The 25722-nt window shown below is 45.1% G+C and overlaps 1 protein-coding gene and 1 pseudogene across 23 annotated transcripts; one reads left to right on the plus strand and one right to left on the minus strand.

Moving 5' to 3' along the window:
* Positions 1-1018: 1018 nt before the first annotated feature.
* On the plus strand, positions 1019-25105 carry LOC145545958 (apolipoprotein L2-like). Of its 23 annotated transcripts, none has more exons than XM_081591404.1 (7): positions 1019-1356; positions 1667-1746; positions 3110-3262; positions 3643-3904; positions 13118-13217; positions 18112-18232; positions 23272-25105. In XM_081591404.1, the coding sequence occupies exons 5-7, from the start codon at positions 13187-13189 to the stop codon at positions 24131-24133; spliced, it is 1014 nt and encodes a 337-aa protein (XP_081447530.1). In that variant the 5' UTR covers positions 1019-1356; positions 1667-1746; positions 3110-3262; positions 3643-3904; positions 13118-13186; the 3' UTR covers positions 24134-25105. The 23 variants fall into 23 exon arrangements, with proteins under 23 accessions (XP_081447530.1, XP_081447519.1, XP_081447528.1 ...); XM_081591393.1 differs by lacking the exon at positions 13118-13217 and adding an exon at positions 12983-13090 and having other exon boundaries at positions 3643-3895; XM_081591402.1 differs by having other exon boundaries at positions 3664-3904.
* On the minus strand, positions 16776-17732 carry LOC145545885 (zeta-crystallin-like; annotated as a pseudogene).
* Positions 25106-25722: the final 617 nt, after the last annotated feature.

Genomic DNA, 25722 nt, shown 5'->3' on the forward strand with positions numbered 1-25722 from the left:
TTGTGTTTATTGAGTCCATGATGGTCTGGTGTCTATTAGGCATTCTCAGCAGAGGACCTTCATGACAACTGGACACAGCTCCTCTGGATTAGCTGAGTTCTGCATCTCAGGGTGGTTTTGCTTAACTTCCAGATAAACTCATGCTAGTGGGAGAGAGAAGAATTGGTAGGAGGGAGTTTACTGGGGGGAAAATGATTTAAAGGAAGGAAAAAAAAAAAGGAACTTTAAACAAAGAGTGGCGTTTACAATAGGCAGTGACAACCTTGGTTTGAATCTTGGCTCCTCCCCTGAGTTGCTGGAAGAAAGCCCCCTCCTCACCCCTGCCATCAGCTACCTTACTGCAAAAATCAGGTCAGATTCCTGGTCTGTGTTCCAGGGTAATTGTAAAACCAAACTGTAGAGTGTGGTCCTCATGGAGTAACACCCATCACTTCTCTGTCCCTCCCTCTAAGATGGGGAAGGTGACCATGATGACCGGGGCCATTTTCTGGGATGAAGCACCGCTGATGGAAGGGCAGGTGGGCCTCCATGGGGGTCCAGCCCCACTGGGGCAAAAAAGAAAAGTCCACCAGGACTCTCAGGCTGTAGGACCTTTTCTTCTGTTTCTTTATCTGAAAAATGGAGCTGACACTTCCTAGACCTGATGTGAGAGTAAAACAGAAAAGGTATGGACAGAGCCTGCACAGAGGGTGGCTAATGCTGAGCCTTCCATACACTTTGGCTCTTTGCTCAGGAACGAAACAGAAAATAAGACTGGTTTTCTGTTGTTGACTTTTGAGTTGCCAGGTCACTAGTCTTCCTGTAAAGATCGTCCATTCTGAGAAAAGAAATCATGCAACTAAAACTAATCCAGGGTAGAAAATAGCAACATGCTCTCAGCCCTTCCCACAAACTTCACATCCATCCAAATGACTCTGACCACCAGGCTGGGCCTCCTCAGGTTACTGGGACCTGAATCAGGCACTATTTCTGTGCCTGTCAGCAGGGCCAAGTCTAGAAGGACTTGATCAAAAGGAGTGGGGGTGGGGCATGGACAGAGAGGCTGAGGGGTGGCCTTAGGCCCCTCTCCCAAGTACCACGAGAGCAGAGCCGGGAACAGGGGACTCTGCAGGTGAAGTCCCGGAGGACTTCCCAGAAGAGGTGATACCAGCCTCTGGCTTTACAGGGTGAGTATGATTTCTCCAGGTTCGATGCAGCAGGTGTCCCTGGCAGAAGGACCTGCGTGAACAAACCCTAGAAGCCATGTGGATGTGACCCCCAGCAGCAGCAGTATGACCAGTATGCGGTGAGGAGCTGGTGTGTCCTAGAACTGTGCCACGTGCTGGTGGCGTGAAGGTGAAGAAAGCAGGCAGGCTGGTGAGTGGGTGGGTGGGGAGGGCTGAGGGGGTGGAAAGACGGCCATGGGGTGGGGGAGTGGTTGGCCAAGGGACTCATGGTGTGTTGGTCTCCTTCAAGGAGCGGAGGCAGGATGGGCTGTGTCAGAAGGACGTGGGATGTCAGGGCTGGGGTTGTTTCTCTGAGGGGACAGCAGGAGGGTGGAAATGTTCTGGGCAGGGCCTGGTGGGCAGAGTGTTGGTAACTTGAGCCACTCAGAAGTGAGGGTTTCACTTTCCCTTTTGGTTCTCCGAATATATCTGGGCCCAGAGGGTGTGTGTGATTATTGCAGAGACACACAGAAGGCGGCTGCATCTACTGAGCTGAGAACAACTGGATCTTGTTCACATTCAGCCAGAGGAAGACTCCTGGGTAAGCAGGGGGTGGGTAGGACCCCCACCCATCTCCCCATCCTCATGACAACTGTCTGAGAAAACCTTGATTGTCACTAGTTGACAAAAGAAGGGAAATGGAAGCTCAGAGAGGTGAGACTAAGGCCTAAAGGACAGAGCCCGGATGTGGAAGCAGGTGTATCTGATGGCTTCCTCCCACCCCAGCGACCCCTAAACAGTGCAGAGAGAGGTAGAAGCCTGCTCAGGTGGTCTCAGCTTGGGATGTCGACCCCTGAGACATGAGCAGTGACCCCAGAAGGAAGGTGTATGTTGTGGGTGCTCAGCCTTTTGGGAAATTTCAAGAAAGCTGAGGGGATGGAGGAGGGCAGTGGGGCTAGAGAACTTCCTCTTGGTGGGCTGGCCACCTTGAGTCTGCCCCTGGGTGCTGTGTTGGGGCTGATGTGAGCAAACGGTTTCTTTTGAGTTACAAGGAATCTGGTTGCATCATCCACCCTGTCTCTGAGTGCCTGCTCAGTGCCAGGTCCTGGGGAAAAATGAAGGCCTGAGAAAGGAAGGACAGGAGACCAAGTGGGGAGACGCAGGCCTTGCTGCACAATGCCCACATTATGATACAGGTTTTACAATCTTAAGACAAGAAACCAAACTGTAGATACATCAGTATAACAAGAGGGGCGTGAGATTAGATCTATGTGTTTATAAAGGTAGAGACAAACCTAGAAATTTCTGGGTTATTAAAATCACATTCCACTCCCCTCCCTTACATACCCATGTTAGAAGGTCTGGACTTGGCCCCACTCTGTCCGTGGAGAGCTGTGTGACCCTGGGCAAGTTGCCTCCCCGGGAATTGCCATCTCTTACCCATTTGTGAAAAACTGCATTCAGTCTTTTCACGTGGATTTTAGGCTCTCTCTGTGTTGGGAATGTTCATCTTTGTCTACTATGAATATTGCAAACAGTGTCTTCCGGTCTCTCATTCTTTTCTGACTTGGTTTGTGGCATCCTTTTGAAATATTTAGTTTTTAAGAGGTCAAATAAATCAGACCTTCCTTATGGCTCCAGCAATTGTGTCTTGATGAGAATGGTTTCCCCAACTCAAAATTATTTTTAGCATTTTTTCTACTATGTTTGTAGTTTCTTTTTCTTTTCCATTTTCATTTAGATCCTTTGGAATTGATTGATTGATTGATTAGAATCTTTTTGTTTCTTCCTCTTTCTCTTCGCCCCCTGCCCCTTCCTTTTTTTCCTTCTTCTCCTTCTCCTCATTCAAGCAGGACATGTTTAAGTGGTACTTTTCTCAGTCAAAGAGTAGCACACCCATTTCTGTGCTTTCAAAATTGTCTCCATTGCAGTCAGGAAATGACTCCACGCTTTTCCTCTCAAAGTCCCAGGCAGCAGTTTGGGAGCAGAGAGCGAGAGACTGGAGGAAGCTGGGCCCCACACCCAGACCAGACCTGGACTGGACATTCTGTGGGAGGGGAGGTTTAGGAATGTCCTGCTCAAGTCTTCAAGTCTCAGGATAGTATATCAGATTTCAGGTAAGCCTCAGGTTTTTCCACAGTTCTCTCTTACTCTTTCTCCTCTTATAAAAATATCATGGCTGGAGTAAGGAGACATGAAGAAATACAGGTGTTTCCTGCTACCTGAGAGTACAGTGTTCATACAAAACTTTCTTAAACTAAGACGGTGTAGAGCATGGACCATGTAGGTCTCACATCCTCTTTTACTGACAGAGGGTGATCTTCTGGAAAAGGGTGGGATGCCCATAAATGGAAACGCTCAGAAATCTGATGGCACTCTCTATCAGAAAGAGCTTTTATGAAGACAGACAAGAAAAACAAGTGGAATTACTCAACTGTAGGTAAAAGAGGTGTAGTGCTATGTCTTTGAATCTGGTTGTTTCATGCCCCTGTAACAGGTCCCACACCTCATATTTTAGCCAGGCTGTGCCCAGAAGGGTGGAGGGTGCCCCAGAAGCCCTGGAGCAGGAGGAGCAGCAGAGAAGAGACAGAGCCCCCACCCGGTGCTGGGAGCTGAAGAAACTCCACACAAATAGACCCACCAGCAGGAAAGTACAAGATTCCAAGGGAGACTGGAAGGGAATTAGAGGAAGACCACAGGCGGAGTAAGGTTTTGAGATGGACCTCCAAGGACAAGTAACATTTCAGCTGGTGAGACACGTGGGGAAAGGCCTTGGAGGGGCAGTCTGAGCAAAGGCCTTGAGGCTGGGGGGGAATCAGAGTCCAGGCAGCTGGGAGCCCTCCAGGCCCCTCAACCAGGCCCTGTAGAGTCAGTAGGGTGAGTGAGACAGAGCTGGAGCATGAGGAGGGCCTGGTGATGGGCTAAGGACTTTTAATTTGATGCTGCCTTTACCTCTCCTATCCCTGCCCATACCATAGAGTATGAGCTGTACCACGTGGAGGAAGAGGTTTGGTAGAATCTCTGTCTGCCTATGTGGAGGGAAGGGCTCTGTGTCTGGCCATGCAGTTGGGCAGGGACAGGCTTCTCTAGGATCCTCCCCTCTCCCACTGGCAGCCTTTCCAGGAAGTGACCAACCAGAGGCTAACAGAGGAGGACACCCAGATAGTAATCCAGCAAAAGGGAGCACCGTCCAGCATCCACACCCAGCTGAGGCCTCAGACAAGGGTCAGGACCAGGACAAGAATGGCAGGGAAGGATGGAAGAATAAGTCAAGGGTCATGATGCATTTGCAAGTGTTTGGCGTCATCCAGGATCCAGCCCTTTCTGCCTGAGCCCACCTCTTCTCTGTGACTTGACTCCTCATTCTCATGTTTCATGATTGCAATTGGCTGCCCTGGCTCCTGGGCTCCTGCAGATTCTAGGAAGAGAAGGAGGTAGGAGACCAGTGAGCTCTCCTCTCTCACCTGCTTGGAGGTGAGTCTGCCTGTGTGAATTCTCTCCCACCCACACGGTCAGTGCTTCCAGCCTCTGCCACTGGGCATATTCCCTAGTGAGCAACCTGATGGTTACTCTTCCTCAGGGACAACCCTGGGGATCAGAGAGAGAAGCTGTTAGAAAGAAAGATGCTAGGATGGGGCTCAGGTGAGGGGATCTGAGGGAGACTGTAAGGAAATGGGGCCACTCTAGATTGGGTGCTGCAGAGCAATGGGGTCAGTTCTACTAGTGTGAGTCTCAGTAACTCCCTGTATGGAGACCAGAGTGAGGATAAAGGTATAATTGGTAAAGAAGGAGCAGTCACGCTTTTCAGCCAAGGGAGGGGGTGTGGGGTTGGTGAGGGCACAGTGATGGGTGTTTGCTGTCTCCTTCGCTCCTACTCTCAGGGTGACCCTGTGTGAGGCTGGAGTTCTGTGAGAGCCTTTACATACAACAGAAGAGCATTGCCCTCTTGTGATATCAGGCCAGCTTTGGGATGCCAGGGCTTGTTCTTTCTTTCTCAATTCTTTATAAACATTCATGTAAATAAACAGAAAGGAGTATACCTATAAACTTCAAGACCCCTCTTCTTTTTAAATTTAATCAACAATGAAATATTTCCCATTATACTTACTTTTCTTGGCAACATAGAAAGAAAAGAAATATACTGACTCAGTCATGTCCAACTCTTTGTGACCCCATGGACTGTAGCCCATTGGGCTCCTCTGTCCATTGGATTTCCCAGGCAAGAATACTGGAGTGGGTTGCTATTTCTTTCTCCTGGGGATCTTCCCAACCCCAGGACTGAAGCCATGTCTCTTGAGTGTTGCGTCACCTGCATTACCACTATTGCACTTTTTAACCTTTATGTCTCCCTTTTTGACCACACTTTATTTAAAGTATTCTCATTTGAATATTATTTTGAACTCATGGCCTTTCACAGACTCAGCTTGGCCCAATGAAACATCTTTATAGTAATCATTATCTTTTATTATTATTATTTATGTGGGTGCCCCTTCTGACCACTCCTCTGATCATCTTCAAGAGCATCCTTGCCTTTGCAGGAGCAGAGATGCCAGCCTGTGGGATTCACCTCCCCTGCAAGGGGTCTTCCTTCCTTTGAGTAGACGGAAGCCCATGGGTGCACATGTGGGTGGGCAAGATGCTGCTGGACAATGTGTCTGTTTAGGGTTACTGTTCACTCTGATTATTCTGGTTAAATCCCAGTTACCATCCCTACTTAGAGAATTTAGAGGGCTTCCTTAGTGGCTCAGAAGGTAAAGAATCTGCTCGCAATGCAGGAGACCTGGGTTCCATCCCTGGGTTGGGAAGATCTCCTGGAGGAGGTAATGCCCATTCCAGTAGTCTCGCCTGGAGAATTTCCTCCAGAAGAGCTTGGAGGGCTATAGTCTCTGGGGTCGCAAAGAGTCAGACATGACTACTAACACTACCACTTTCACTTTCACTTTCTTAAAGAAGTTGGTTTCATCAAAACGAACATGTCTCCCATACTGACAGCTGTCATGGCAGGAGCCACACTTATTTCTTGCTGGCATTTAATTCAACCACTTCCATCATCTTGAGGGTGGTGGCACTAGAAACCATCCCATTTTGTGGGTTACTGACTGCTATAAAGTGACTGCTGCTGTCTTAGAGTTAAAACAATCCAGTCCTAAGTGCATATGGTTCAGATCAATTTGTACAGAGGGTTCTGCTCATTCCTTCCCAAGGAAAAGCTTCTTCTTTAGATAGTTAATCAATGTCTTTAAATGATATTACTACATTGGGAGGTGGAATAGTGTGAGAATGTGTGCTCAGGAGACAGGAACCTGGATTTGGATTCTGGCTCTAGCACTAGCTGTGTGCTTTGAGTAGATTGCTTAACCTCTCTGAGCTTCAGTTTCTTTTCTTATAGGATCATTGTGAGAACTAAAGGAAGTGAATTCATACCAAGAAATTGGGAAGGTGCCTGGTGCAAAGTGGGGAGTCATCAACCACAATAGCTAATCAATATTTAGTATTGGATTTTTCTTTCTCTTGGCTTAAAAATTTGATATTATTTACTTACTTCTTACTGGGAAAAATAAGGATTTCATTTATTTTTTACTTTTTCTATACCTTTCCCCATCTTCAGTTTGTATCATTATTTCACTAATTTGATATCCTCTATTAGGAAGCTTTGTACTTGTAAGCACCTTATTTACATCTTCATTTCTTATGCTTTCAACTGGACCCGCTATTTCTTGATTCTCAGCTTTGTAAACTGAGGTATTAATTCTCCTTCTCCCTTTAGTGCTTCAGATCCCAAATTCTAGAAGTGTATTTTAATTTTTATATCGATTAACAAGTACATTGATCATGGAGGAAGGCTTTCTTATCTCTCCTTGCTATTCTTTGGAACTCTGCATTCAAATGGGTATATCTTTCCTTTTCTCCTTTGCCTTTCACTTCTCTTCTTTTCACAGCTATTTGTAAGGCCTCCTCAGACAGCCATTTTGCTTTTTTGCATTTCTTTTCCTTGGGGATGTTCTTAATCCTTGCCTCCTGTACAATGTCATGAACCTCCATCCACAGTTCTTTGGGCACTATCAGATCTAATCCCTTGAATCTATTTGTCACTTCCACTGTATAATCATTAGGGATTTGATTTAGGTCATACCTGAATGGTCTAGTGGTTTTCCCTACTTTCTTCAATTTGAGTCTGAATTTGGCAATAAGGAGTTCATGATCTGAGCCATAGTCAGCTCCTGGTCTTGTTTTTGCTGACTGTATAGAACTTTTACTTTGGCTGCAAAGAATATAATCAATCTGATTTCAGTGTTGACCATCTGGTGATGTCCATGTGTAGAGTCTTCTCTTGTGTTGTTGGAAGAGGGTGTTTGCTAAAACCAGTGCGTTCTCTTGGCAAAACTCTGTTAGCCTTTGCCCTGCTTCATTCTGTACTCCAACGCCAAATTTGTCTGTTACTCCAGGTATTTCTTGACTTCCTACTTTTGCATTCCAGTCTCCTATAATGAAAAGAACATCTTTTTTGGGTGTTAGTTCTAGAAGGTCTTGTGGGTCTTCGTAGAACCATTCACTTTCAGCTTCTTCAGCATTACTGATCAAGGCATAGACTTGGATTACTGTGATATTGAATGGTTTACCTTGGAAATGAACAGAGATCATTCTGTCGTTTTGAGCGTGCATCCAAGTACTGCATTTCAGCCTCGTTTGTTGACTATGATGGCAACTCCATTTCTTCTAAGGGATTCTTGCCCACAGTAGTAGATATAATGGTCATCTGAGTTAAATTCACCCATTCCAGTCCATTTTAGCTCACTGATTCATAAAATGTCGATATTCACTCTTGCCATCTCCTGTTTGACCACTTCCAATTTGCCTTGATTCATAAACCTAACATTCTGTGTTCCTATGCAATATTGCTCTTTACAGCATCGGACTTTATTTCCATCACCAGTCACATCCACAACCGGGTGTTGTTGTTGCTTTGGTTCCGTCTCTTCATTCTTTCTGGAGTTATTTCTCCACTCTTCTCCAGTAGCATATTGGGCACCTACTGACCTGGGGAGTTCATCTTTCAGTGTCCTATATTTTGCCTTTTCATACTGGGTTGGAAAAGGTCAGTTTTCATTCCAATCCTGAAGAAAGGCAATGCCAAAGAATGTTCAAACTACCGCACAATTGCAGTCATCTCTCACACTAGCAAAGTAACGCTCAAAATTCTCCAAGCCAGGCTTCAACAGTACGTGAACCGTGAAGTTCCAGATGTTCAAGCTGGATTTAGAAAAGGCAGAGGAACTAGAGATCAAATTGCCAACATCCGCTGGATCATTGAAAAAGCAAGAGAGTTCCAGAAAAACATCTATTTGTGCTTTATTGACTATGCCAAAGCTTTTGACTGTGTGGATCACAACAAACTGTGGAAAATTCTGAAAGAGATGGGAATACCAGACCACCTGACCTGCCGCCTGAGAAATCTGTATGCAGGTCAAGTAGCAACAGTTAGAACTGGACATGAAACAACAGACTTATTCCAAATCCAGAAAGGAGTACTTTTGGATACACAAATATACAAAGGCTGTATATTGTCACCCTGCTTATTGAACTTATATGCAGAGTACATCATGAGGAATGCTGGGCTAGATGAAGCACAAGTTGAAATCAAGATTGCCGGGAGAAATATCAATAACCTCAGACATGCAGATGACACCACCCTTATGGCAGAAAGCAAAGAAGAACTAAAGAGCCTCTTGATGAAAGTGAAAGAGGAGAGTGAAAAAGTTGGCTTAAAACTCAACATTCAGAAAACTAAGATCATGGCATCTGGTCCTATCACTTCATGGTGAATAGATGGGGAAACAATGGAAACAGTGACAGACTTTATTTTGTTGGGCTCCAAAATCACTGTAGATGGTGACTGCAGCCATAAAATTAAAAGACACTTGCTCCTTGGAAGAAAAGTTATGACCAACTGAGACAGCATTTTAAAAAGCAGAGACATTAGTTTGCCAACAAAGGTCTGTCCAATCAAAGCTATGGTTTTTCCAGTAGTCATGTTTGGATGTGAGAGCTGGACTATATAGAAAGCTGAGCATCTAAGAATTGATGTTTTTGAACTGTGGTGTTGGAGAAGACTCTTGAGAGTCCGTTGGACTACAAGGAGATCCAACTAGTCAATCCTAAAGGAAGTCAGTCCTGAATATTCATCGGAAGGACTGATGCTGAAGCTAAAACTCCAATACTTTGGCCACCTGATGCGAAGAACTGACTCATTTGAAAAGACCTTGATCCTGAGAAAGATTGAAGGTGGAAGGAGAAGGGGACGACAGAGGATGAGATGGTTGAATGGTATCACCGACTCAATGGACTCTATGAGTTTGAGTAAACTCCTGGAGTTGGTGAAGGCCAGGGGACCCTGGCATGCTGCAGTCCATGGGGTCGCAAGGAGTCAGACATGACTGAACTGAACTGACTGAACAAGTACATTTACTTCTTATAGTTAAATACTCCACCTTATTTTAAAAGATAACAATCATTTTATAATGATTATAAATAAATAAAACTTTGTTTTTGAATCACTATATTATACACCTGTGAATTATATCATAGGAGTACATCAAGGCTGTATATGGTCACCCTGCTTATTTAATTTATATGCAGAGTACATCATGAGAAACGCTGGGCTGAAGGAAGCACAAGCTGGAATCAAGATTGCCGGGAGAAATATCAATAATCTCAGATATGCAGATGACACCACCGTTATGGCAGAAAGCGAAGAAGAACTAAAGAGCCTCTTGATGAAAGTGAAAGAGGAGAGTGAAAAAGTTGGCTTAAAGCTCAACATTCAGAAAACTAAGATCATGGCATCCGGTCCCATCATTTCGTGGCAAATAGATGGGGAAACAGTGGCTGACTTTATTTTGGGGGGCTCCAAAATCACTGCAGATGGTGACTGCAGCCATGAAATTAAAAGACGCTTACTCCTTGGAGGGAAAGTTATGACCAACATAGACAACATATTAAAAAGCAGAGACATTACTTTGCCAACAAAGATCCATCTAGTCAAGGCTATGGTTTTTCCAGTAGTCGTGTATGGATGTGAGAATTGAACTATAAAGAAAGCTGAGCTCCGAAGAATTGATGCTGTGGTGTTGGAGGAGATTCTTGAGAGTCCCTTAGACTGCAAGGAGATCCAACCAGTCCATCCTAAAGGAGATCAGTTCTGGGTGTTCATTGGAAGGACTGATGTTGAAGATGAAACTCCTATACTTTGGCCACCTGATGTGAAGAACTGACTCGTTTGAAAAGACCCTGATTCTGGGAAAGATTGAGGGCAGGAGGAGAAGGGGATGACAGAGGATGAGATGGTTGGATGGCATCACCGACTCAATGGACATGAGTTTGGGTAAACTTCGAGAATTGGTGATGGACAGGAAGGCCTGGTGTGCTGTGGTTCATGGGATCACAAAGAATTGGACACGACTGAGCAACTGAAATGAACTAATATATATCAACAACACTTCACTTCTCAATAGTCTCCAAAATAATCAATCAAAATAGGAAAACCAGGACTTGAACATAGATAAATTTACCTTAGATTTTTAAAAAATCAAACAAAAGAGTTTACATTTTTGTGATATTTTAATACATTTTTAAAGAGCTAACTTGTACCATATAGCTGCACATGCTTTTCAGCAGAGCTTTAGTTTTTCCTGATGTTTCTAATTGGCCTCGTTTTCACCCTTTGCACTGTTTATCTCCAACATTTCCTCCATTTCTTTCCAACTGTGCCTCATATGACAGCAAATCCCCTGTCCCCACAGACGCTGAACTTCTTATCCTATTCTGGACTGGTTTCTCTCTAGGTCTGCTGCGCGCCCAGCTGGGATCCTTGAATTCCCTTTCCCCTGGGTTGATGTTCCTGATTCCTGGATCCCATGTCTATCTCTCTTATGGGTAGCCTTTACCTTCCTCCATAATTATACAAACGCACCACCTATTTTTTTTCCCTGCAACTCGTTCTCAAGTAGCTTTCTGAAAAGTCTGGTGAAGAGTGAAGGCTGCTGTGAATATGGGATGGGCCATGGTGTTGGTAAACTTGTTCCCTGCTCTCCCCTCGGCCTCCCTCTCATCTTGCTCCCTCTCTGGGACTCTGCCCAGCAGACGGTTCTTCTCTCCTGTCAGCTCTCTCTTCCTGCTTCTCTCCCTCTACTGTGCTCCTCTTCATTCAGCTATCACTTCTCCATCCAGTGGGTCTTCAGACATTTGTTGAAGACTCTGGTCTCCTGTTGCCCCGTGCTTGTTTTTATTAGCAGCAGAGAGAGGAGAGGCGGGCTATGGGTTCTTGAGCCCAGATTGTCGGGTGGAGCTCAGTTCCAGGGGCAAGACTTCTGACCTTGGGTGAGTCATGTAACATCTGTACTTCAGCTTCCTTATTTGTAAATGAGGATACAATGCTACACATCTCAAAGTCTAATGGAATAAAATGCAAGTTATCATTTGTAAAGTTTCAGAGCAAATACCATTGCAGAGCAAAGACCACAAACAAAAATCACTCAGTAGCTGGTATTATAACTGTAAGTACCTCTACTATCATTTCAGTCAGGTCTCAGGAGGAGTAGTTGACAAAGGCTCTTTTGCTTTCTTGAAACAGTAGTTAAATGTCATCAACATTTGCTTTCCTTCCTCATCTCCCATGGCAAGGTAATCATAAGCAGAAGCAAAATAGATTTTTTATATATAAAAATCTGAACTACTCTTTTTTTTGAAGACCACTGAGAATGAGAAAGTCTGAAAGGATGGACACCCTCATGTATCATGAGTGTGAACATAAATTGCTGCAATTTCTTTGCATAACAGTGTGTCTCTAGGTATAAATATTTTTTAGGTGCTGATGCCCTGTGGTCTAGCCTAGATAGCTATATCCTAGATCTTATATCCTAGATAGCAATCTAGCTATAACCTACTCCTAGATATAGCTTAAGGAAACAGTCTCAAATGTAGTTTTATACAAGGAGAATGTTCTTTACATTATTATTTGCATAAGGAATTAGAAACAACCTAAAGTCCAGGAGCCAGGGGAGGACAGAAGAGCGGACGGGGCACCATCGGGGTCCTCAGCAGGCCAGGGCAGGGATATAGGTATTGGGGTGGGGACGATGGGACTCCAGGCCTTTGTGGGATAAAGGCTCTTGCCGAAGCAAAGAGGGCATGGGCTGTGGGAGCTGTATCACCAGGAACTTTATCAAGGCAGAGACTCGAGCATAGGGAGCAAGACATTATTTTGGAATGAAAGCACTCATTTAACCGATAAACATATATCAACAAATAAATATTTTTGTATATTAAAGAGAGTAGAGCATAGTCATCACAAACCTGGGATTTGGATCAGAAAGACTGGGTTCAAGCCCAGGTTCTGGAATCAGCTTGAAAACTTAGGCTGATGTAAGTTCAGGTGAGTTTCAGGAGCCTGCAGATCATAGACAATGGATGAATATTAGTTATTACCAATTAGTAAACACAAGTGTTCCCAGCCTCATATAATTTCCAGATTATTCCTTCCTATCTGTTCTTGTCTCTGGTTTTATTGCTCCTATAACTTTGCAGATGGGTGTCTCCTGTCTGATTACCTTCTCCTTGTGCCCCAACAGGAGAGCAGGACTCTGACCTGGGGGGAAATGAGTAACTTTCTTTAACTAGTGACCTGCAGAGCCCAGGGGACAGAGAGCCACAGTGGGTTAAATTCCCGGTGGCACTGGTGGCCGTCCCAGGGGAACTCACCGGAGACCTCACCACTCCCTGTTTCCTGCAGGCACTGCTCACTCGTGATCAAGCCCATAATCGGTTTTATGTTCCCCAAGGGTGAAGCCACACCTCCTTCCAGCCTGACGGAAACAAGGAGCTGAAGGGAGATCTCTGAGACCCCGCCGCTGCCATCATGAGTTCAAAAAACCTCGGAGACCGCTCAGGTAGGCAGCTGCCTTTTTCCTGGCCAGTTCCTGCATGTGACCCAGAATTGAGGGTGGTTCCTCCAGGGAGATCTCTGAGACCCCGCCGCTGCCATCATGAGTTCAAAAAACCTCGGAGACCGCTCAGGTAGGCAGCTGCCTTTTTCCTGGCCAGTTCCTGCATGTGACCCAGAATTGAGGGTGGTTCCTCCAGGCAGAGTTAATCTACAGAGGAATCAGAACCAAGAAGAGGATGGATAAGCATCCTGGAGCCCCCCAGAGGGGCCACATGGAGTTACCCCAACGGGGGTGTGTTCCCAGAGCCTCTTTCCCAGGCCTCTCCTTGGGGAGCCCCTTGCTAGGTGCTCAATTCCTCTCCCACTGCCCTCTAGCAAGTGACTCAGAAGTGAGGCCAGGACAGCCCATGGGGAGGGGGACAGCAGAGGGTGTCCTCAAGGCCAGATGGGGCAACAAGGGGAGGTCCCCCAGCACCCCTGGAGCTCCTCCTGCCCTCTCCCTTGGCCTGAGTCTCCTCCTGCTCCCAGACCCTAGGGCGTCACCACAGACACCTTTCGTCCAGCTCTTGCCCTGCCACCTGCCCAGCTGCTCTGCGAGTATCAGCGGACTCTGAACTGAACCCCAGTCTACCTTTGCCACCTCCCACCTGGAGGGGAGGGGTGATGGGGTTTTACACAGGATCACGTCTGGCTCCACCCCTTCACTGCCCATCCTGGGTGTCTCTGATCAGCAAGATGAAGCCTCTCACATGGTAGTCTTACTCAATGGCAGGTGGCCCAAAACCCTTTTTTAAAATTAGGTAGCATCGGAGAAGACAGTGGCACCCCACTCCAGTACTCTTGCCTGGAAAATCCCACGGACAGAGGAGCCTGGTAGGCTGCAGTCCATGGGGTCGCTAAGAGTTGGACACGACCGAACAACTTCACTTTCACCTTTCACTTTCATACATTGGAGAAGGAAATGGCAACCCACTCCAGTCTTCTTGCCTGGAGAACCCCAGGGAAGGGGGAGCCTGGTGGGCTGTCTATGGGGTCGCACAGAGTCGGACATGACTGAAGTGACTTAGCAGCAGCAGCAGCAGCAGCAGTTTATAACGTTCTATAAGTTTCATGTGTACAACATTATATTTCTACTTCTGTATATGCTGCAGTGTGCTCACCACCAAAAATCACTTGCAAAAATCCTTATAGGTATACTGCATGGTAGAATGAAGAAATCGCAAGAGTTTAACATAAGGAGGATTCAAGTTATGTCCAAGAAGTGTCTGATACCTGACCTTGGATTCCACCTCTGAGCTTTCTGCTCACTGACCTTAGGCTGTCCCTTATCCTGTCTGACTCTCACTTTCCTCATCTGTGAAATAAGAATGATGCATTTGTGGGTGCATGTACCAGGAAACACATCTTACATCATGACTCAGCCCCACTCTCCATATTATATACATACATACATATATATATATATTCTGGTTGCCTATGTCTTACCTACAATTCCATAACCTCTGGGCTTCCCTGGTGGCTCAGACGGTAAAAGAATCTGTGTTCAATGCAGGAGACCCAGGTTCGGTTCTTGGGTCAGGAAGATCCCCTGAAGAAGGAAATTGCAACCCACTCGAGTATTCTTGCCAGGAGAATTTCATGGATAGAAGAGACTTGAGGGCTACTGTCCTTGGGGTCACAAAGATTTCAGGACTGAGCAACTAACTGAGCAATTCCATAACCTCTAGATCCCTGAAATCACACAGGGATTTTGGTAACTCATTTGAGCAGTGATCTTGCTCTGTACTGATCTGAGGCTATTTATTGTCATTACATCCTTTATCACATTTAATGTGACTATTCTTTTATTTCAGTGCCAAAATATGAAAGCAGTCATTTATAGGGTGCTGCCAGTCTCTGCTACAAGTAGTAACTAACAAAACACATCCCTTGTATTCCTTCTCTTTGTGTGTGTGTGTGAGCTCAGTTGTTCAGTTGTGTCTGAATCTTTATGGCCTCATGGACTGGTGTCTGCCAGGCTCCCCTGTTCTTGGGATTTTCCAGGCAAGAATGCTGGAGTGGATTGCCATCTCCTACTCCAGGGGATATTTCTGACCCAAGGATCGAACGTATGACTCTTGCATCTCCTGCATAGGCAGGCGAATTTTTACCACTGTGTCTCCTGTGAAGCCCTCCTTCTCTTTCTGAAGGTTTAAAATTGTAGATTCCTGAAGACACCTAAATCCCAGGATTAGATAATTATTTCTGGAGGTTTAGAAGTCCAAGATCAAGGTAGTGGTGGTTTCTGGTGAGACCTCTCCACCTGTTTTGTAAATTCTGACTGCCTTCTCTCTCTGTCCTCACATGGTCTTTCCTCTGGGGGAGAGGGAAGAAATAGAGAGAGAATCTGGTGTCTTTTCTAATAAAGACATTAAACTTATTGGATTAGGGCCCCACACTTATGACCTCATTTTACCGTAATTACCTCCTTAAAGGCCCAGTCTTCAAATATAGTCACAAGGGGGTTAAATCTTCAACATATGAATTGGGGGGTGGGGGGAAAACAGTTCCATCCATAACCCCAGGTGACTCTACCAAGAGTGCCCAGGTGATCGCTGCTCAAGAAAATGAATTTTAACTAATTTATACTAAATACCATTTTTTTTAATGTGCTGTAGAATTTATTGCAGATACCATGTTATGATAACAAAAGCAGATCATCCTTAAGGCATCAAATTTGTTTATTAATTTAAACAAAAATATATGATCCCTGTCACACAAAGAGATAATTTTAAATTTACTTGGAAGTTGAACCAATCAATACATATATATTTGGAAACTATGCACCTGATGTGCTAAGTCCTTTCAGTCACATCTCACTCTTTGTGACCCCATGGACTATAACCCATCAGGCTCCTCTATCCATGAAATTCTCCAGGCAAGTGGGTTGCCATTCCCTTCTCCAGGGGATCTTCCCGACCCAGGGATCAAACCCACATCTCCTACATCTTCTGCATTGTCAGGCAGGTTCTTTACCACTAGTGCCGCCTGGGAAGCCCAACTGTGCACCTAGTATCATATCATGCCAGAGATAAGGCTGCTGTCCTCACAGAGTACATGGATCACTGGTAATCAATCCTTAACCTAGTGAATAACATAAAATATTGGGGAATATTGGAAAGCTAACAGATTTCTCTGGACACTGTTTATCTTGCCCCTCTGAGAGACTTGTAGACTAGATGAGATTAGTTTGGAAAAGAGGTCTTGTTTAGTTCAGAGAATCGTCTAAGAGTCCAATATAGTTGTGGGCTAGTCAGAGACTAAAGAAACTTTATAAGGAGAAGTAGGCTTGGAAATCAAGCGATCCTCTTTTGAATTAGCATGTTTTAGTCAAAAGTATGGAATTAATGATAAGCATCGGTTAGGAATTTCTGTAATGTCCTCCAATGCCAAGTGACCACTAGCATCCTATTTCCCATTATGATGATTCCTTGATGAGAGGTAGAAGGCATAAAGAATATTGCCAGCTATAAAATAAACTACACTCCAATGCCTATGATTGCTAAAAAGAAATATTTTTTTTAAATAGAAGAAACTCACTGAATCAAATGAATGCTAAGCAGAACAAACACAGTGTACTCAAAACTGAGGTAAGAAACCTCTAATTACACAGGAAATCAATGCAAGGATTAATCATTTTAAGAGAAGATTCATTTTCCCATAGCCCCACAGCTATGAATGATATCTTCATGAGCCTGGGCTGCCTTCTCCAGTGAATACCAGGGACCTATTACTGGTTTCAACCAACCAATTTCCATTCCGGCTTAGAGGGCTGCTGCAAACTGCTGAAGTGCTTCCTTGAAGGATGGATGGAGAGCTACTGCTTTTATGCTAGCTTCTTTTGTCATGGATCCTGTGGGTTTATTTCAACAGGACCTCTGCGGCCAACAATTATTCCTCGTCCTCCATGTGACAAAAAATTCAAATCATCACTAAGACTGACATTAGCAAACATTTCAATAATCACATCAACTTTTTTTCACCAACAGATTTCTTAATTTTATCAATATAATTAGCTTCTTTGTGATTAAACAATTCGTGGGCTCCATTTTGGAAAGCAATCTTTTGTTCTTCCTCAGTAAGAGCTGTGCCCAAAATCTTTAAGCCATAAGCTCTAAACGTTTGGCATACTGCTCTTCCAGATCCCTCACTAGCCCCAGAACACTTCCTCCAGCTTTCACGGGCACTGTGGAGCAGACTCGATAAGCAGTAAAACACGAGATGCTGATGGCAGCTCCTTGTTTAAAATCCAGTTTTTCTGGCAGCGTGTGAACAGTGTGATGGGCTGCCAGAGCATACTCTGCGTAGCCCCCAGAGATCGTCCTGGTAGTGTATGTCACCTTTCTTGAAAGCAGATATATTCTCTCTAGCAGCTTCTACTATCCTAGCCACATCTCAGCTAGGAGTATAAGGTAGAAGTGGTTTTATACTGTGAGTGCCAGACCGGATATATGCATCCACTGGGTTTACACCACATGCTTGGACTTTGTTAGAACCTGGTGGTCTTTCAGAATTGGTATAACAACATCCAACTGGAGTTTCAGCACTTCGGATCCACCAAGTTAAAAAACTCAAATAGCTCTCACCAACTTCTGTCCTGTCACCATAGTGATCTAGATACCTGTTCTAGGCTGGAAAATCAAAATCTGCAAGCCCTCCCCCAGATTCCACAGGGTTTAAAAAAAAAAAGCTACTCAATACCATTTATTATCCACCACACATTTTTCTGGGCTTTCCCGGTGACTCAGACAGTAAAGAATCTGCTTGCAACACAGGAGACCTGGATTTGATCCTCGGGTCATGAAGATCCCCTGGAGGAGGTAATGGCTACCCACTCCAGTATTTTTGCCTGAAGAACTCCATGGACAGAGGAGCCTGGCGGGCTATAATCCATGGGGTCGCAAAAAGTCAAAGAGCACTGAGCGACAAATGCTTTCCCTTTTTCACTTCACAAGCTCTAACCTTATTCCCTTTCCTTTCATCTAGGTATTGAGATCTTTTTTGAGGAGGTTGCTGCATGTCTCTGGGACATACTGAATAGAGAGGAACTGATACTCCTGCTGACTGAATTTACGAAGAAAATTGAGGCTAAGGCTGGTTTGTCCAGGTAACCTGCATGGGTGTATCAGGAAGGTCACCCACACCCCCAGCACCAGGCTAGCTTCCTCCTGGCAGGCACACCTCCTCCAAGCAGGACCATATGGTGGGGAAGGAGGATGTTCCTTCTCAACATCTCATGAGGAATGTTTCCTCCATGTCATTTGCTGGCAGTGAACAACCTTGAATTGAAAAAAGATGAAACCTGCAAGAAAGGAGTAGATTATGTGACCTTGGACATGTTACTGAACTACTCTCTGCTTTACTTTCTTCATTTGTTTAGTTAAACTGTGAGGACACTGAGATTATGCATGCAAAGAGCTTCCCATAATGACTGACACAGAGTAGGTGTTCAGTCAATATTAACATTTTAAAAACCTGTTGAGAAGAGACAGGGGCTAAGAGTCTTCTTTCTGGTGATGAGAATCAAGCAGAATTTCCTCTGGGGCAAGTCAGAAAACCCTGACGCCATTGTTTATATTACTCAGGCTTCTGCTTAGAGCCTTTCTATTCCCCATCTTAGGAATTGTACCAAACGAGTGTACCAAACCAAACAGCAGGATCCTGCTGGCCCATAAGGCAGAGAGGCTACAGAGGAACTGGTTGGAGCTGGTGGGATCCTGGATCTAGCCCTGCCCAACTCTGGGGCTCTGGGCTTATATGTTAGAGTCTCAGACTTGCCTATGTCCAATGGGAATAGCAATTCAGTCTGATGGACTATGGTGATGGCCTCAGAGTGAACTGCAGGGTCAGAGGTGAGGAACCAAGTGCAATCATCTCATCCAAAAGCCCAGGGAGGCCTGCACCAGGGTCAGACCAGGGTCAGGGTAGAGCAGAGGGTCCAGGTTGGAGGACTAGTCGGCAGGCTTGGGCAGCAGGGCCAGGACTAGAGTGAGGAGAGTGGACCCCGAGGACACAGAACTGAAGGGGCTGTGACCCTAGCAGAGGTCCCCTGAGTGGTAGGGGGGGCATTCCTTCCCTCCCTGATGGGATCCCCTCAGGCTGGGCTAGAGGGTCCTGGGTGACCGTGTCTGCACACCCTGCCTGGGACCTGGCTTCTCACTCCATCTGGGACCCTCTTCTAGTCTACGTGGAGTCCCCCTGACTGTGGAAGGCCGTGTGGCTTAGTGAGCCCTCCAGAGTCACAGTGAGTGGCTGTGATCGTGTGTCATTTGAGGGGTTCTGAGGAGCCTCACGCATCCCCACCAAAGAGGAAAATGCTTCCTCCACCAGCTGTGCAAGTGCCGGTCTCTTCAGGCTCAGCCATTCAGATGGGTGTTTCCTCAAGTCTCTTGAATCTTTAGAGGTTCCACAAAGCTGCACATGACCTTGGGGTGCAGGCTCATGAAGCTGTCACAAATTAATATGTGACCCCTGAGAGGTCAGGGGCACTGGATGCGGGATCAGGAGTCAGTGAGGTGGGCTGCAGAGGTCAGGGGGACCAACAACAGATCTCCTGATTTCCAGGCAGTTGAGGCAGTGGATGGACTCAGGGACCTTTTGCTGGGAAGGTCAAGGGCACAAGGTAGCACAGAAGGTAGCATATGGCAGACCAAATGACTGTTAAGGTGTCTTCTAGTTCTGACTTTGGGGTGTTTTTTCTTTTTTTACAAATTCTAAGTCATAGAGACAGCCAATCTGCAAAGGTGAGGGCACAGTGCCCAGGACTATGCTTTCATCTGAATCAATGGAAAATTTAGGGGATACCCAAAACCACCCTCAGGTTTGAGAATTCCCTATAGAACAGACAGGACCCACTGAAAACCATCATGATCCCAATGTATCACAGGAAGCCTGTGGGTTTCCATCAGCCACAGGGCAGAGTCTGGGCAGATTTCACACCCAAAGCTTCGATTGTCCCCAGGATGCATTACTGTTCTGGAACTCAGTGTGTGGCAGGGCACACGGAACACTGCCTGCCAGGGACACTCACCCATTTTGAAACAAATTATCCTGAACTCCTTATTGCCAAATTCAGACTGAAATTGAAGAAAGCGGGGAAAACCACTAGACCGTTCAGATATGACCTAAATCAAATTCCTTATGACTATACAGTGGAAGTGAGAAATAGATTTAAGGGACTAGTTCTGATAGACAGAGTGCCTGATGAACTATGGACAGAGGTTCGTGCCATTGTATAGGAGACAGGAATCAAGACCATCCCCACGAAAAAGAAATGCAAAAAGGCAAGGTGGCTGTCTGAAGAGGCCTTACAAATAGCTGTGAAAAGAAGAGAAGCAAAAAGCAAAGGAGAAAAGGAATGCAGAGTTCCAAAGAATATCAAGGAGAGATAAGAAAGCCTTCCTCAGTGATCAATGCAAATAAATAGAGGAAAACAATAGAATGGGAAAGACTAGAGATCTCTTCAAGAAAATTAGAGATACCAAGGGAACATTTCATGCAAAGATGGACTCAATAAAGGACAGAAATGGTAGGGACCTAACAGAAGCAGAAGATATTAAGAAGAAGTGGCAAGAATACACAGAAGAACTGTACAAAAAAGATCTTAATGATCCAGATAATCACGATGGTGTGATTCCTCACCTAGAGCCAGACATTCTGGAAAGTGAAGTCAAGTGGGCCTTAGGAAGCATCACTATGAACAAAGCTAGTGGAGGTGATGGAATTCCAGTTGAGCTATTTCAAATTCTAGAAGATGATGCTGTGAAAGTGCTGCACTCAATATGTCAGCAAATTTGGAAAACTCAGCAGTGGCCACAGGACTGGAAAAGGTCAGTTTTCATTCCAATCCCAAAGAAAGGCAATGCCAAGGAATGCTCAAACTACCACACAATTGCACTTATCTCACACACTAGTAAAGTAATGCTCAAAATTCTCCAAGCCATATTTCAGCAATACATGAACCGTGAACTTCCAGATGTTCAAGCTGGTTTTAAAAATGGCAGAGGAACCAGAGATCAAATTGCCAACATCCGCTGGATCTTTGAAAAAGCAAAAGAGTTCCAGAAAAACATCTATTTCTGCTTTATTGACTATGCCAAAGCCTTTGACTGTGTGGATCACAATAAACTGTGGAAAATTCTAAAAGAGATGAGAATACCAGATCACCTCACCTGCCTCTTGAGAAACCTGCATGCAGGTCAGGAAGCAACAGTTAGAACTGGACATGGAACAACAGACTGGTTCCAGATAGGAAAAGGAGTACGTCAAGGCTGTATATTGTCTTCTTGCTTATTTGACTTATATACAGAGTTCATCATGAGAAATGCTGGACTGGATGAAGCACAAGCTGGAATCAAGATTGCCAGGAGAAATATCAATAACCTGAGATATGCAGATGACACTACCCTTATGGCAGAAAGTGAAGAAGAACTAAAGAGCCTCTTGATGAAAGTGAAAGAGGAGAGTGAAAAAGTTGGCTTAAAGCTCAACATTCAGAAAACTAAGATCATGGCATCCGGTCCCATCACTTCATGGCAAATAGATGGGGAAACAGTGGAAACAGTGACAAACTTTATTTTTCTGGGCTCCAAAATCACTGCAGATACTGATTGCAGCCATGAAATTAAAAGACACTCCTTGGAAGGAGAGTTATGCCCAACCTAGACAGCATATTAAAAAGCAGAGACATTACTTTGCCAACAAAGGTCCATCTAGTCAAGGCTATGGTTTTTCCAGTGGTCATGTATGGATGTGAGAGTTGGACTATAAAGAAGGCTGAGCGCTGAAGAATTGATGCTATTGAACTGTGGTGTTGGAGAAGACTCTTGAGAGTCCCTTGGAGTACAAGGAGAGCCAACCAGTCCATCGTAAAGGAGATCAGTCCTGGGTGTTCATTGGAAGGACTGATGTTGAAGCTGAAACTCCAATACTTTGGCCACCTGATGCGAAGAACTGACTCATTTGAAAAGACCCTGATGCTGGGAAAGATTGAGGGCAGGAGAAGAAGAGGACGACAGAGGATGAGATGGTTGGATGGCCTCACCGACTCAATGGACATGGGTTGGGTGGACTCTGGGAGTTGGTGATGGACAGGGAGGCCTGGCATGCTGAGGTTCATGGGGTGGCAAAGAGTCTGACATGACTGAGCAACTGAACTGACTGACTGATCCTCACTTGTGGTCTCCAGCGCCTCCCAGATGTCAACTTATGTCCTACAGTCCAGCTCATCCAGAGGTCAGAACTGATACCACATGACCCAGAGGCCCCATCATACATCTCATCAGACTGTACAGTGGCCTGAGGCCCAGGCAGATAAGGACATTTGTATCAGCCAGAATATTCTATGGGCTTAGGGACCACTTCCCAGTAGCCAAGGGCCAAGAAACGTTGACTCCTCACTACACATCAAGGCCCTCGAATACAAATTGTCTGCTCCAATTCCACTTTTCTTCGTTTATTTGTGGAGTTCCTAACCTACCAACTTTTTGGAAGTGATGATGTTGACCTGTCTCTGAGGCGTCTTTACCAAATATCTATTTTTTCTTTTTTTGGCTGAGCCACATGGGTTGTGGGATCCTAGTTTCACGATCAGGGATTGAGTCATATCAGGGCCAGTGAGGGTGCAGAGTCCTAAATCTGGACCACCAGGGAATTCCATCAAATACCTCTCTTAAGTTACCAGTATCCTAAGGTGACATTTACTTATCTGTTCCAGGATTAAATGGGGCTTCCTTGGTAGCTCAGACAATAAAGAGTCTGCCCGCAATGCAGGAGACCTGGGTTCAGTCCCTGGGTCGATAAGATCCCCTGGAGAAGGAAATGGCAACCCTCTCCAGTATTCTTGCCTGGGAAATCCCATGGATGGAGGAGCCTGGCAAACTACAGTCCATGGGATCGCAAAGAGTCGGACACGACTGAGCGACTTCACTTTCTTTTCTTTCTTTCTTTCCAGGATTTAATAAGTATATGAAGCATCTACAAGGTACAAAACCTGCATTTAATGTTGAAAGAAAAATTTACATTTGTAAAATTCTTTTCTAATTGATTTATAATTCTATCTCTGCATTTATGCAGAATAGACATTATGGAACCTATTTTGCAGACAAGCAAACTGCCTTTCTAATCACTTGACCTTCATTGTTACAGGGAAGACGTGGATGCACTACACAAATATCTAAAGGAATTGAAAAGAGTCTTGGTTGAGGAGAACGAGGAAATGCTCACAAAAGAGCAGGTGGACAGGAGGAGGTTTCTGAGGATGTTTCCTCGGAAGAAACAGCAGCTGGAGGAGCAAATAAGAAAGCTCCACAAGCTCGCAGACAAGGTTGACAAGGACCACAAGAAGTATGCCATCTACAACACCATGGCCCACACCACTGGCACTATATCTGGCTCCCTGACCCTCCTTGGCCTGACTCTGGCACCCGTGACAGCGGGGGGCAGTCTGGCACTCTCATTCGCTGGGTTAGGGCTGGGAACAACAGCTGCTGTGATAACTGCGTCCACCAGCTCCAAGGAAAACGCAAGCAGGTCAGCAGCCGAAACTGAAGCCAGTAGCCTGATGTCAACTGGCGTCAAGAAATGGAAGGTGCTCCTAGAGGTACTCAGGAGCAACACCCAAAGTGTTGATATAACAAGGAAATTGGAAGAAGCCGTGCAACACATTGAAAGAAATATACGTGACATGGAAACAGGCAGAGCCAACCCTGACTTTGCAGCCGATGAAGTCACCTACTCGAGCTTTGGGAAAATCATAGTCCCAGGCACCCGGCTGGTAAAGAAGGCCTGTTCCATTAGAATGGCTCCGGCAGCTGTTGCAGGAGCCCGGATTGTGGGTGCAGCCGCTACAGGTATCTTCCTCCTGGTGGATGTGGTCTTCCTAGTAAAGGAGTCAAAGCACTTGTGTGATGGTGCAAGGGCAGAGTCTGCTGAAAGCCTGAGGCAGCAGGCCAGGAAGCTGGAGAGCAAGTTGCAGGAGCTCAACGCGATGTATGAGCATCTGCAGTAGAGCCTGACTCAGCGACCCCCAGAGCAATGCAGGAACCAGGATACACATGGGTCAAGGTGCAGAGGTACCTTATTAGAGAGAAAAGGAGAGGGAGAGAAAATTTTTGGAGCTGAGTATCAGGAATTTGAGGTTTCTGCAGCTGAGCACAGCAGGGGAGGGATGGATGTTGGTGATGGCTCCGGAGAGTGAAAGAAGGAGCCTGGAGCCTGGATTAAGGGAAGAGGGGGAACTAGAGAAGGGTTAGGGGTGGGGAGAGAGAAACCACTTTTTCCCTTCATATTATGAAATTTTATTTTGTTTTGAGGAATAGCTGATTAACAATGTTTGATAGTTTCAGGTGAACAGTGAAGGGACTCAGCCATACATATACAGGTATCTACTGTCCCCTCAAATCCCCTCCCATCAGAAACCACTTACTTTGAACTAAAGAAGTCACTGGGGGCAGAATATAGGGAGAGGCAGGGGAACTAGCAGTGAAAGACCAGGAATATGAACGGGTTGAAAATGAAAGTCAAAGAGTTAGGATTGTTGGAATCCAGAAGTAGCAGGGGCTCCTCTATCACCCTCACTAGGGTCTGATGCCCCAGCAAGAAGAGTCTCCCCCTGTTGGTGGTCTCTAGCCCTGTTTCTCCAGCATCAAATCACCTTTGATCCCAGCAGCTTATCTTAATTAGCCAGTGACTTCTTTTCCTTGCTTGTTTCTTTAATTGAAGTACAGTTGCTTTACAATATTGTATTAGTTTCAGATATACAGCAAAATGTTTCAGTTATCATGTATCTATGTATATATCTGTTCTTTTTAATCTTTTCATTACAGATTATTACAAGATACTGAACAGTTTCCCCTGTGCTATATATTAAGTTCTTGGTTTTTTTAAAATCTATTTTATGTATGGCAATGTGCATCTTTTAATCCCATACTCCTAATTAACGCCTCTCCTCCTTTGGTAACAATAAATTTGTTTTCTGTGACTCTGAGTCTCTTTCGATTTGTTAATAAGTTCATTTGTATTCTTCTTTTTTTTTTTGGCCATGCCAAGCAGCTTGTGGGATCTCAGTTTCCAGACCAGGGAATGAATGGGGCTTCCCTGGTGGCTCAGGTGGTAAAGAATCTGCCTGCAATGCGGGAGACCTGGGTTCGACTCCTAGGTTGGGAAGATCCCCAGGACAAGGGAAAGTCTACCCATTCCAGTATTCTGGCCTGTAGAATTCCAGGGACTATATAGTCCATGGGATTGCAAAGAGTCAGACACAACTGGACGACTTTCACTTTCACTTTCATAGCAGTAAAAACACCGAATTCTAAACACTAGACCACCAAGGTACTCCCTGTACTATTTTTTAGGTTCTCCATATAAGTGATATTATATATTTGGCTTTTCTGTCTGAATTACTTCACTTACTGAATTATGATCACCTCTAGATCCATACATGTTACTATAAATGGCATTATTTCATTCTTTTTATGGCTGAGCAATATTCCACGTTGTATGTGGAATATTGTATGTGCCACATTGTTTTCATTCCTTTGTCTGTTGACAGACATTAAGTTACTTCCATGTCTTTATTTTGCAAATAGTGCTGCTAGG

Source organism: Giraffa tippelskirchi, chromosome 4 (genome assembly GCF_054371585.1).
Source record: "Giraffa tippelskirchi isolate mGirTip1 chromosome 4, T2T-mGirTip1v1.2.pri, whole genome shotgun sequence".
Lineage (NCBI taxonomy): Eukaryota > Metazoa > Chordata > Mammalia > Artiodactyla > Giraffidae > Giraffa > Giraffa tippelskirchi.

Coding starts and splice junctions, on each gene's coding strand:
- LOC145545958 (XM_081591404.1), top strand. CDS start 13,187: ATGAGTTCAAAAAACCTCGGAGACCGCTCAG. Junction 13,218..18,111: donor AAACCTCGGAGACCGCTCAG/GTAGGCAGCTGC, acceptor CCTTTCATCTAG/GTATTGAGATCTTTTTTGAG. Junction 18,233..23,271: donor GCTAAGGCTGGTTTGTCCAG/GTAACCTGCATG, acceptor TCATTGTTACAG/GGAAGACGTGGATGCACTAC.